Source organism: Anomaloglossus baeobatrachus, chromosome 6, assembly GCF_048569485.1.
Source record: "Anomaloglossus baeobatrachus isolate aAnoBae1 chromosome 6, aAnoBae1.hap1, whole genome shotgun sequence".
NCBI classification, from domain to species: domain Eukaryota; kingdom Metazoa; phylum Chordata; class Amphibia; order Anura; family Aromobatidae; genus Anomaloglossus; species Anomaloglossus baeobatrachus.
This window is the reverse complement of record NC_134358.1, coordinates 500,604,041-500,617,080: the sequence shown is the minus strand read 5'-3', so window position 1 is coordinate 500,617,080 and position 13,040 is coordinate 500,604,041. Positions and strand designations below refer to the sequence as shown.

Genomic DNA, 13,040 nt, shown 5'->3' with positions numbered 1-13,040 from the left:
TAGACGATCTGCTGGTCAAGGCACCCTCTCAAGAGGCATGCCAACACAGCCTCAACGTCACTCTGGAGATTCTCCAGAGTTTCGGGCGGATCATCAATTTTCCAAAATCAAATCTGACACCGGTCCAATCGCTGACATATCTTGGCATGGAGTTTCATACTCTTCCAGCGATAGTGAAGCTTCCGCTGGACAAACAGCGTTCGCAACAGACAGGGGTACAATCTCTCCTTCAACGTCGGTCACACCCCTTGAGGCGCCTCATGCACTTCCTGGGGAAGATGGTGGCAGCAATGGAAGCAGTACCTTTCGCGCAGTTTCACCTGCGTCTCCTTCAAGAGGACTGGGCGGTGGTCACGACGGACGCGAGCCTGTCAGGGTGGGGAGCAGTTTTTCTCCACCACAGGGCTCAGGGTACGTGGACTCAGCAAGAGTCCTCACTTCAGATCAATGTATTGGAGATCAGGGCAGTGTATCTTGCCCTAAAAGCGTTCCAGCAGTGGCTGGAAGGCAAGCAGATCCGAATTCAGTCGGACAACTCCACAGCGGTGGCTTACATCAACCACCAAGGTGGGACACGCAGTCGGCAAGCCTTCCAGGAAGTCCGGCGGATTCTGCTGTGGGTGGAAGACGATTGGTCGCAGTTTCAGCTTCCTTATGTGTTTCCTCCTCTGGCACTGTTGCCCAGAGTGTTACGCAAGATCAGGTCCGACTGCCGCCGCGCCATCCTCGTCGCTCCAGACTGGCCGAGGAGGTCGTGGTACCCGGATCTGTGGCATCTCATGGTCGGCCACCCGTGGGCACTGCCAGATCGACCAGATTTGCTGTCTCGAGGGCCGTTTTTCCATCTGAATTCTGCGGCCCTCAACCTGACTGTGTGGCCATTGAGTCCTGGATCCTAGCGTCTTCAGGATCATCTCAAGAGGTCATTGCCACTATGAGACAGGCTAGGAAACCAACGTCCGCCAAGATCTACCACAGGACGTGGAAAATATTCCTGTCGTGGTGCTCTGCTCAGGCGTTTTCTCCCTGGCCTTTTGCCTTGCCCACTTTTCTGTCCTTTCTTCAATCCGGATTGGAAAAGGGTTTGTCGCTAGGCTCCCTTAAGGGATAAGTCTCTGCGCTCTCTGTGTTTTTTCAGAAGCGCCTGGCCAGACTCCCACAGGTACGCACGTTCCTGCAGGGGGTTTGTCACATCGTCCCTCCTTACAAGCGTCCGTTAGAACCCTGGGATCTGAACAGGGTGCTGATGGTCCTTCAGAAACCACCGTTCGAGCCAATGAGGGATATTTCGCTCGCACGCCTTTCGCAGAAAGTGGTTTTTTCTAGTAGCAGTCACCTCACTCCGGAGAGTGTCTGAGTTGGCAGCGTTATCATGCAAAGCTCCTTTCCTGGTGTTTCACCAGGACAAGGTGGTTCTGCGTCCGGTTCCGGAATTCCTCCCTAAGGTGGTATCCCCTTTTCATCTCAATCAGGACATCTCCTTACCCTCGTTTTGTCCTCATCCAGTTCACCAATGTGAAAAGGATTTGCACTTGTTAGATCTGGTGAGAGCACTCAGACTCTACATTTCTCGTACGGCGCCCCTGCGCCGCTCGGATGCACTCTTTGTCCTTGTCTCTGGCCAGCGTAAAGGGACACAAGCTTCCAAATCAACCCTAGCTCGGTGGATCAAGGAACCAATTCTCGAAGCTTACCGTTCCTCGGGGCTTCCGGTTCCCTCAGGACTGAAGGCCCATTCTACCAGGGCCGTGGGAGCGTCCTGGGCCTTGCGACACCAGGCTACGGCTCAGCAGGTGTGTCAGGCAGCTACCTGGTCGAGCCTGCACACTTTCACAAAACACTATCAGGTGCATACCTATGCTTCGGCAGATGCCAGCCTAGGTAGGCAAGTCCTTCAGGCGGCAGTTGCCCACCTGTAGGACGGAGCCGTTACGGCTCTATTATGAGGTATTATTTACCCACCCAGGGACTGCTTTTGGACGTCCCAATTGTCTGGGTCTCCCAATTAGGAGCGACAAAGAAGAAGGGAATTTTGTTTACTTACCGTAAATTCCTTTTCTTCTAGCTCCAATTGGGAGACCCAGCACCCGCCCCTGTTTTTGTATACACATGTTGTTCATGTTAAATGGTTTCAGTTCTCCGATATTCCTTCGGATTGAATTTACTTTAAACCAGTTTATAATTTTTTCCTCCTGGCTTTTGCACCAAAACTGATGAGCCCGTAGCAGCACGGGGGGTGTATAGCCTGAAGGGGAGGGGCTTTACACTTTTAGTGTAATGCTTTGTGTGGCCTCCGGAGGCATAGCTATACACCCTAATTGTCTGGGTCTCCCAATTGGAGCTAGAAGAAAAGGAATTTACGGTAAGTAAACAAAATTCCCTTCTCTCTTTCTAGATGAACAGAGCTACATCCTGCGAGACGCCGAAGCTGAAGTTCTCTTCTGCTTTAGTTTAGAAGAGTCTCTAAAAAGAGCACGTGTGGCCCCTCTCTTCAAGGTAATGTGTCCACTGGATGTTTGATGTGGATGTCTCTGGTTTAGCGCTAATGTTTGATCTTTTCTGGGGTATTTTACTCTTCTTTTTAAACCTTCATTCAAACGTCCATGTTTCACATACTTGTCCTCTGCTTATTTTTCTCAGAACGCGAATCCATTATTATATATTGGTCTTTGCAATTGACCGCGTGCTCGGAGTCATAAAAAAGAGACCTATTTGTTTCATTATATTAGCTATGATAAACTGTGGAGATGAGCAAATCGCTTCACAAGATCCTCGTCCTGTGGCCACATCAGTAGTTCGCGTCTGCAGGACAGGAGCCTTGCAAACTGCCTCCCATCTGCCTGTATGCCACTTCAGCTCCTCTGCTGATTAGCAGGCGCGGCACAACATCATGCGTGTATCACGAAACAACAGTGAAGCTATGTGCCCACGTGAGATGAAACCTGCGGGTTTATCTGCGGAAAATCCGCGGATTTTCTGCATTTTCCAGATAAATGCGCAGGTTTCAGCATGCACAGACACTCCCCATGTTATCCTATGTGACATGGGGAGTGCTGTGTCCATGTTGTGAATACGTGCGGCTGCGGAATATGCTGCGGATGTCCCGCAGCCACACGTAATTGCATATCAATTCTTTCTGCAGAATTACCTGCGGAAATCCCTGCTCTCAAATATGGAGATAGAGCCGGGACTTCCGCAGGTAAGCCACATGAAAGTTTGCAAGTTTTCCACAGCTATTTCGCTGTACTACCGCAGCTAAAAATAGCTGCGGATTCTGGTGAGCAGCTGCGGGAAACCTGCGGCCGTACCTGCGGATATAGTCGCAGGTTCGAGCTCTCGTGGTCACATAGCCTTAGATTGCTCCTACCTTATAAATCAGAAGAGGCTAATGGGATTGCAGCAGGTTGGAGGCAGTTTACAAGGCTCCCGAACATGGACTGTTGACGATTCGCCCATCATTAATTAATAGTTTTATTGTTCATTAGGAATGTGATACATATGCGTAATTTTTACCAAGTGATAATAATTAGGATATATGTAAAGGTTTCAATTTTTCTTTTAGGGAAAGTATTTTTACATTACTCCTGGGATATGCCCCAGCCTGTCAACTATTAGATCTATTGTGGAGTGTGCCGGCGGTAAAATATTAACAAAGCCCCCTTCTTTCCGAAAAATTATGGAGCATAAACAAAATAAAGTAAGTTGGACATTGTCTTCTGTTTGTTTCTGATCACAAGTAATTTCATGGGTTCGTCCAACCCAATCAACTTGAGATTTCCACTTAGAGTAAGTTGTTGACATTTAATAAATTGTTAAAAAAAAAAAATTGCAATTATAGTTGCTGCACATCGATTCGCTGCACCTGGACCAGCCAAACATCAGTTACCCGTGGCCATTGGACGGGAGACCTTAGGACCGCCCATTAGTTGACGGTATCCGAGGCTCTTCTCTTGATTAGCTGGTGTGGCTCAACGTCAAATGTGCTACCTAGCACGGCGATGACATTGATCTGGGCTGGCTAATCAAAGGAGGAGCCAGAAATGCCTATAGGAAGAGTCCGTTCTCAGGGTTACCGTCCAATGACCACATAGTACAAGACTGGCCGCTGGATCCTGCGTATTGATCTACATGGTCTCTTATTGTGGTAATAGTAAAATACACATGTAATTTATTCTTAATCTTTTGTGACTTTCTCTGTTGTAGAGTTTGGCGGAGATAATTCTGATATCATGTGAAAATGACCTTCACCTCTGCAGAGAATATTTTGCTGGCAGCATAGGTGAGTCTGATGTTTGGTGCCTGTATCTACAGCTTGCCTATATCCAATAGGTGTAACACCTATTTTTACTTTCACAGATGTCCATAATGCAGAATTTGTGCTCACCGGTGTGCTCACACAGACGTTGGATTATGAGTCATATCCTTAATACTGCTGATCACTTGCTGATGATGAGGTTGGGTGTTACATACACTTGGTGCTATATTGTCTCTTATACTGGGGCAGAATAGTTTCACACAACGTAGACCTTAATATTTCAGCTGTTTCCATTCGTGCTTTCTGTTCTGTCTGCAGAGTCTATCGTGGCACAGCAATCACATAACTACCATGCCTGGTACTTGCAACTTTATGTGCATCCTCATAAGTATGAACAACAACAAAAGTATACGGCCTAAAATATCACATTTTTATTCATAAATTGAAAACCATGAATACAGTGGAACCTCGGTTTACGAGTAACTTGGTGTGCGAGTATTTCGCTATACGAGCAAAGCTTGCTGTAAATATGTAGCTCAGTTTAGAAGCAAGCTTTGCTGTACTCACCGCACACACTTCCGGTTCCGTACTTTCACCGCGCTTTGACCTGCTCTTGCAGTCTGTACAAACGCGCACAGTTCATAGGTACAGAATGTGTATCCGGTAACCATCGCGACGATGGAGGAACTTCCTCTGTCAGCCGCTACTCAAAGGCAGCGCGCTGACCAATCAGAGGCAAGCGGCTCCTGCGTATGATGTTTGCTGCTGAAGCGCTGAAAGCGAAAGCTCCAGCATCGGTCGCGATGGTTACCCGATACACATCCTGTACTTGCGGACTACAAGAACCAGGAGGCCGGCGAAGGAACGCAGTGTAAGGTGAGCATAATGTGTGTTTGTGTGTGTTTGCGCTTCTGCGTGTGTGGAATGACACAATAGGGGACCAGGATGGGACATTAAACAAGTTGTGGAACGAATTGTCTGCATTCCAATGATTTCCTATGGGAAATTTTGCTTTGCTAGACGAGTAACTTGGTTTACTAGCACAATCCCAGAACGGATTGTTCTCATAAACCAAGGTTCCACTGTATTTAGGATAGTGGTAGTACAGGTACCAGGACCGGACAGAAAAATTGGACAATGACAGTACTATATGATCATTTATACTATATTGAGATAATTGAAATATCATAAAATTAAAGTACCAAGTGCATGTGAAAAAAATCATATATCCAGAACTAAGTCATAGCCACAATTGTATAGCCCAATGTATAAGTACAGTAATTACAGTTCTGTATTTATATAATAAATTATCCCTATAAATTACCAATTATACCGATAATATCTGATTTTAAATTACCGTATTTTTCGCTTTATAAGACGCACCCCCAAATTTGGTGAAGGAATAGATTTTTTTTCTTTATCGTTCCTATGGGAGACCCAGACGTTGGGTGTATAGCTTCTGCCTCCGGAAGACACACAAAGTACTACACTAAAAAGTGTAGCTCCTCCCTCTGAGCATATACACCCCCTGGATAACCAGATCTAGCCAGTTCATTGCTTTGTGTTCAGGAGGCATACATCCACACATGCATTCTCATCTGATTTTTCATTTTTGGAAAGTTTTTGAAGAAAAGCAGGTCCAAGCCTGGACCCTCGGCATGTCCCTTCTCACCCCACTGTGTCGGCGGTGCTGTTAAGGTTGATTTACAAGGCTGGAGCCTTACATGCCGCGCTCCTTCACCATCCCTCGGGCTCTGGCTTGAAGTGGGAGCCAGCACGGTTCTCCTTGCTTTGCAGGAGACCGGTCTCCATCTGCAGCCCTTCAGGATCCTGCTGGACGGAGCACTCATCCCCAGGGACTTGGAACCCTGCGTCTCAGCAAGCTAAGTACCTGAGACGTTTATATTCGGGGGGTCCCGGTACTTTATTATGGTGGGAGAGTGTGCTGTGTAACTTTTGTGACATTTCCGGCCGGTTCTCTGGCTGTCGCCTGAGAACCGCGCCGATGGTGCCTGCGCGCCGGCCACATCGCTTAAATTTAGGCCCCGGCTTCGCCGGAGGCCTACTTTCGATTTCACTGCCCTCGCATGTCAATCATGCAGAGGGACAGTGCGGCTCCGCCGAGCGGCCGTTCGGCACAGGGGAGGGACACTCCTCTCTGAGTACATGTCCCCTCCCCTGTAAATCTCCTTGGCCCTCCAGATCCCGCTCTCAGAGCAGGTCCCGCCCCCTCGCTCCGGCGCCATTTTCTCAGCGTTTTTCTCTGGATCAGCGCTGGCTGCAGCATCCCTGCTAAGCTGCTTGGGGGTCCGGGCTGTGGGATCTGGAGGGCACACAAACGGTCTGGTAAGCCACAACCTCAGGTTGTGGACCTTCTTATATACTCTCTGGGGGTCATTCTGGCTCAGAGCCCCCACTTCAGCAGCATGTCTCACACGAGGAGCAAGGCTGCAAGGCTGTACTCAATATGCACTGCATGTAAGCTCGTGCTGCCTGAACCGAGCACATATCCACATTGTGATGCCTGCTCTAACCTGACAATGCCTCAGCCTGGAATCGCACCCACAGTGGTCCCTCCGGCTGCTCCGGCTCCGGTGGCTGAACCCCCGGCTTGGGTAGAATCCTTCTCCCATGGCTACAGGATAGAATTCTCTTCCAGCCCGCCAAACAGATTTTTTCTGTCAACTCCCCCCTGCTCCAAGGCCGCCGCCTTCTCTCAGGCCGTGGCATCCTTGCAGGCCAACGGAGTAATTGTATCGGTTCCCGCCCGGGAACGGTTCAGAGGTTTCTACTCAAATCTCTTCCTAGTCCCCAAAAAGGACAGTTCCTTCCGGCCCATCCTGGATCTCAAGCTTCTCAGCAAGCATGTTCAGGTGCGGCATTTTCGCATGGAGTCTCTGCGATCAGTCATTGCCTCAATGACCCAAGGAGATTTCCTGGCATCCATCGACATCAGAGATGCCTATCTGCATGTGCCAATTGCAGTTTCACACCAGCGTTGGCTACGTTTTGCAATCAGAGAGGAACATTTCCAATTCGTGGCTCTCCCCTTCGGGTTAGCCACGGCCCCTCGAGTATTCACCAAGGTCATGGCAGCAGTGGTTGCGGTTCTGCACCTCCAGGGGTTGGCAGTGATTCCTTACCTGGACGACCTTCTAGTCAAGGCTTCATCCAGCGCACACTGTCAGCGGAGTGTCTCGCTCACTCTCGCCACTCTAACGCCACAGACCAGGGGCTCCCTTCAGTGGTGGCTTCGGCCCCTCTCTCTGTCTCAGGGACGCTCCTTCCTGGCCCCGTCCTGGGTGATCCTCACCACGGATGCCAGTCTATCCGGCTGGGGAGCGGTATGTCTCCACCACCGAGCACAGGGCACTTGGACTCCGTCCGAGTCAGCCCTCTCGATCAATGTGCTGGAAACAAGAGCTGTGCTTCTGGCTCTCCTAGCCTTTCACCACCTTTTGGCGGGCAAGCACATCCGAGTCCAGTCAGACAACGCGACAGCGGTTGCCTACATCAATCACCAAGGCGGGACACGCAGCCGCCTGGCAATGTTGGAGGTTCAACGCATCCTTCAATGGACGGAGGACTCCAAGTCCACCATATCCGCAGTCCACATCCCAGGCGTGGAAAACTGGGAAGCAGATTATCTCAGCCGTCAAACCGTGGACAGTGGCGAGTGGTCCCTGCATCCGGCAGTGTTTCAGTCAATCTGCCGCAAGTGGGGCACTCCGGAAGTGGATCTAATGGCATCCCGGCACAACAACAAGGTTCCGGTTTACGTGGCTCGCTCCCACGATCCTCAGGCCCTTGCAGCGGACGCTCTGGTTCAAGATTGGTCCCAGTTTCGTCTGTCCTACGTGTTTCCCCCTCTAGCTCTCTTGCCCAGAGTTCTGCGCAAGATCAGAATGGAGGGCCGTCGGGTCATCCTCATTGCACCGGACTGGCCCAGGCGAGCTTGGTACCCAGACCTGCTCCATCTGTCCGTAGAGGTGCCGTGGCATCTTCCGGACCGCCCAGACCTTCTCTGACAAGGTCCGTTTTTCCGCCAGAATTCTGAGGCTCTCAGATTGACGGCGTGGCTCTTGAGTCCTGGATCTTGACGGCTTCTGGTATTCCTCCTGAAGTCATCTCCACTATGACTCGGGCTCGGAAGTCTTCCTCGGCCAAAATCTATCACAGGACCTGGAGAATTTTCCTGTCCTGGTGTTGCTCTTCCGGCCATGCTCCTTGGCCTTTTTCCTTGCCGACCCTTCTGTCCTTTCTACAGTCCGGTCTGCAGCTAGGACTATCCCTCAATTCCCTCAAGGGACAAGTCTCGGCTCTGTCAGTGCTGTTCCAGCGGCGTATCGCCCGGCTGGCTCAGGTGCGCACCTTCATGCAGGGCGCGTCTCACATCATTCCGCCTTACCGGCGGCCCTTGGATCCCTGGGACCTCAATCTGGTCCTCACGGCCTTGCAGAAACCCCCCTTTGAGCCTCTTAGGGAGGTTTCTTTGTCTCGTCTTTCACAGAAAGTGGTCTTTCTAGTGGCCATAACTTCCCTCAGGAGAGTCTCTGATTTGGCTGCGCTCTCTTCGGAGTCATCTTTTTTGGTTTTTCATCAAGACAAGGTGGTTCTCCGTCCGACTCCGGATTTTCTCCCTAAGGTGGTTTCTCCTTTCCACCTTAACCAGGACATTTCCCTGCCTTCCTTTTGTCCGGCTCCTGTTCATCGCTTTGAAAAAGCGTTGCATACTCTGGATCTGGTGCGGGCGCTCCGGATCTATGTGTCTCGCACCGCTGTTCTTAGGCGGTGCACCTCTCTTTTTGTGCTAACCACAGGTCGGCGTAAGGGCCTCTCGGCTTCTAAGCCGACCTTAGCTCGTTGGATTAGGTCGGCCATATCCGATGCCTACCAGTGTACTCAGGTGCCTTCCCCGCCGGGGATCAAGGCACACTCGACCAGAGCTGTCGGTGCCTCTTGGGCTTTCAGGCACCAGGCTACGGCTCAGCAGGTCTGTCAGGCTGCCACTTGGACTGGCCTGCATACCTTTTCAAAGCACTACCAAGTGCATGCTCATGCTTCGGCAGATGCGAGCTTGGGCAGACGCATCCTTCAGGCGGCTGTCACCCATTTGTGAAGTTAGGCTCCGCCTACTTCTCAGTTTTCTGTTTATTCCCACCCATGGACTGCTTTGAGACGTCCCAATGTCTGGGTCTCCCATAGGAACGATAAAGAAAAAGAGAATTTTGTTTACTTACCGTAAATTCTTTTTCTTATAGTTCCGTATTGGGAGACCCAGCACCCTCCCTGTTGCCTGTTGGCAGTTTCTTGTTCCGCGTGTTATCACCGGCTGTTGTTGTAGACAGAGGCTCCGGTTGTTCCGGTTCTTGCTCTGTCTTTACTTGTGGGTGGCTATTCTCCTTCAGCTTTTGCACTAAACTGGCTAGATCTGGTTATCCAGGGGGTGTATATGCTCAGAGGGAGGAGCTACACTTTTTAGTGTAGTACTTTGTGTGTCCTCCGGAGGCAGAAGCTATACACCCAATGTCTGGGTCTCCCAATACGGAACTATAAGAAAAAGAATTTACAGTAAGTTAACAAAATTCTCTTTTTTTTTTTTTTTTAAATAAATGGGGTCTGTCTTATAATGCCAGTGTCCGTCTAACAAATCATATAGGGTATATGTCCCTCATAGCCCCCCCATCCTAAAATTAGCCCCCTTAATCTGGATATGGCCACCTTATATTGAATATAGCTCCCTTGTGCTGGCACACGTCCCCCAGTGATGCCACATGTGCCCTATTGCTGGCACATGGCCCCGTGTGGCTGGCACACGGCCCCCTGTGATGCCACATGTCCCGTATGGCTGGCACACTTCCTCTATGGCTGGCACACGGCCCCCAGTGATGCCACACGTCCCCTATGGCTGGCACATGTCCCCTATGGCTGGCACACGTCCTCTATGGCTGGCACACGGCCCCCTGTGACTGGCACACGGCCCCCTGTGTTAGATATCGTCCCCATGCTGCTGCTTTTAGTAAAATAAACTCTTTCCTTACCTTCTCCAGCACTGTCCTCCCTCGTGTCTCCCTCCGTGCGGTTGAGCTTTGGCCTCCTGCACTTCCTGGTCCTCGGTGCCGGTCATGTGATCGGCACAGCAGAGTGACATCTCTGCGTGCATGATCACAGCAGCAGGAGGGAGACCGGGGAGACACGCTGGAGGAGGTAAGGAAAGAGTTTTTTATTTTACTATGGGCAGCATCATGGGGGCCATATCTAACACAGGGGGGCATGTGCCATCAAAGGGGATCACAGGCAAATATAATATGCGCCGATCCCCCAGTCCGTCACCGCGGTGTGGTTTCAGCACTACGGTGATGGACAGCGGCAGTGCATATTATATGAGCGGGAGCAGGAGATCTCCCGCTGCAGCCTTCACCAGTTCACCAGCCTCTACCAGCCTCCAGCACCGCTCCAGAGCGGCCCCGACCTCCCCTGAACCCTGCAGTATATAATCCGTATATTCAGCTTATAAGACGCACCCCCTACTTTCCCCCAAAATTTGGGGGAACAAAAGTGCGTCTTATAAAGCGAAAAATACGGTATATAAATATTACTAATGATAATTATTGCAAAAGCCCTGACATGCATTTCTAGTTTTAAGGGCAAAGTATAAAATATGTCTTTCTGTGTTCAATGTTTCCTTAACTAACACACATATAAATTTACATGAAAGCTTCTGAAACCCTGAAAGCATCGGTCACGCTGGAGCACGTGGTTTTTCACCCATTATGTATAATATATGTTGGGCAGGTTTCCTTGGTGAATATACAGCTCTGTACAGGGAAGTAAAATTACGTACATCTTTTCTTGGGATGTGTATTTTGTTAAAGTTAACATAAATGATTATGTCTGTATTATAGTGCGGTTTCACGACGAGCCCTCGAGATGTTGAATACTTTCTTTTTTGTGTTTTTTTTTCTTTTCTTTTCTTAAGTAAATGTAAAATAATGAAGGTACTTTAAGTATTTTTTTGTGGAGAAAAAGGGCTAAATGTTTGTTAAATAGTAGAAAGAAAATAAAACATTTTTGTATTATTTTATATTTCTAAATTCAGAGTCCATTTTTATATTGATATTTTCCAAAGTTTAAAATAAATTTACTTTGGTTGTATGTTGTCAGGCGTCTGTAGTTTGTTTTTTGGTTTGTTTTTTTTGTTAGAGTAAATCTTTTTCAAACTAAAGTGGGTTATAGGAAATTAATGATTAAATTTTTCGTTCAAGACATTGCTACATGCAAGTATAATAAGAAAAAGACCATCAAGATTAAACTGGAGGGAAGAGAATGAGGGAGATGCCATACAGTTGAAACTAGAAGTTTACATACACTATCTAAAGACACATGTGCATGTTTTTCCTCATCTAACTATCTGACATGAAATCAGAATAAACCTTTCCCATTCTAGGTCAATTAGGAATTAAAATTATTTATATTTGCCAAATCCCAGAATAATGAGAGAGAGAGAATGTTTTAAGGCATTTTTATTACTTTCTGCAAAGTCAAAAGTTTACATACACTAAAGAGTACTATGCCTTTAAACTATATGGGACAGCCCATATGATGTCATATCTTTGGAAGCTTCTGATAGGCTTATTGGTAACATATGAGTTAATTAGAGACACACCTGTATATGTATTTTAATGCACACTTGAAATACACTGCTTCTTTGTGTAGCATCATGGGAAAGTCAAAAGAAATCAGCCAAGATCTCAGGAAGAGAATTGTGAACTTTCACAAGTCTGATTCATCCTTGGGTGCAATGTCCAGATACCTGAAGGTGCCTCGTTCAACAATTATAAGCAAGTACAAACAAGATGGGAATGTCCAGCCATCATACTGCTCAGGAAGGAGACTGGATCTGTGTACGAGAGATGAATGTGCTTTGGTCAGACATGTGCATTTTAACCAAGAATAAAAGCAAAAGACCTTTTGAAGATGCTGGTGGAAGCTGGTAAGAGTGTTATTTACAGTGAAACGAGTACTGTATCAACATGAGCTGAAAGGCCACTCTGTCAGGAAGAAGCCATTAATCCAAAAGAAACATAAAAAGGTCAGATTAATGTTTGCAAATGCACACAGGAGCAAAGATCTTAATTTTTGGAGACATGTCCTGTGGTCTGACAAAACTAAAATTGAACTGTTTGGCCATAATGACCATAGTTATGTTTGGAGGAAAAAAGGAAAAGCTTTGAAGCCTAAGAACACCATCCCAACTGAAAAGTGGGGGTGGCAGCATCATGTTGTGTGGTTATTTTTCTGCAGGAGGGACTAGTGCACTTCACAAATTATATTGTATCAGGATGAAAGAAGATTATGTGGCAATGCTGAAGAACATCTCAAGACTTCCAAATGGACAATGACCTGGAGCATACTGCCAAACTAGTTACAAAGTGAGTTATTAAGGATAACAAAGTCAATGTTTTGTAGTGGTCATCACAAAGACCTGATCTCAATGCTATTAAAAATTTATGGGCAAAGCTGAAAAGGCCGGTGCAAGCAAGGCGACCTACAAACATGGCTCAGTTATACCAGTTCTGTCAGGGGCAATGCGCTCAAATTCCTACCAACTATTGGGAGAAGCTTGTGGAAGGCGATCGAAAACGTTTGACCCAAGTCATACAGTTTAAAGGCAATGGTACTAAATACTATAATAGAATGTACATAAACCAAGACTTTGCAGAAAGTAATCCACCCATGCCTGTTAACCCTTTAGATCACGCTGTCAAACACAGTGCAATTTAAA

The 13,040-nt window shown here is 48.0% G+C and overlaps 1 protein-coding gene across 1 annotated transcript in view; it reads left to right on the top strand.

The window, feature by feature from the left end:
• The window catches only part of PAXIP1 (PAX interacting protein 1), a 145,117-nt gene extending 133,702 nt beyond the window's left edge, over positions 1-11,415 (top strand). Inside the window, exons 17-21 of the mRNA XM_075315437.1 lie at positions 2,396-2,496; positions 3,563-3,697; positions 4,204-4,279; positions 4,357-4,421; positions 10,959-11,415. Of these exons, the coding sequence (XP_075171552.1) occupies positions 2,396-2,496; positions 3,563-3,697; positions 4,204-4,279; positions 4,357-4,421; positions 10,959-10,970 (389 nt within the window). The 3' untranslated portion in view covers positions 10,971-11,415. The remainder of the gene's footprint in view (positions 1-2,395; positions 2,497-3,562; positions 3,698-4,203; positions 4,280-4,356; positions 4,422-10,958) is intronic.
• Positions 11,416-13,040: the final 1,625 nt, after the last annotated feature.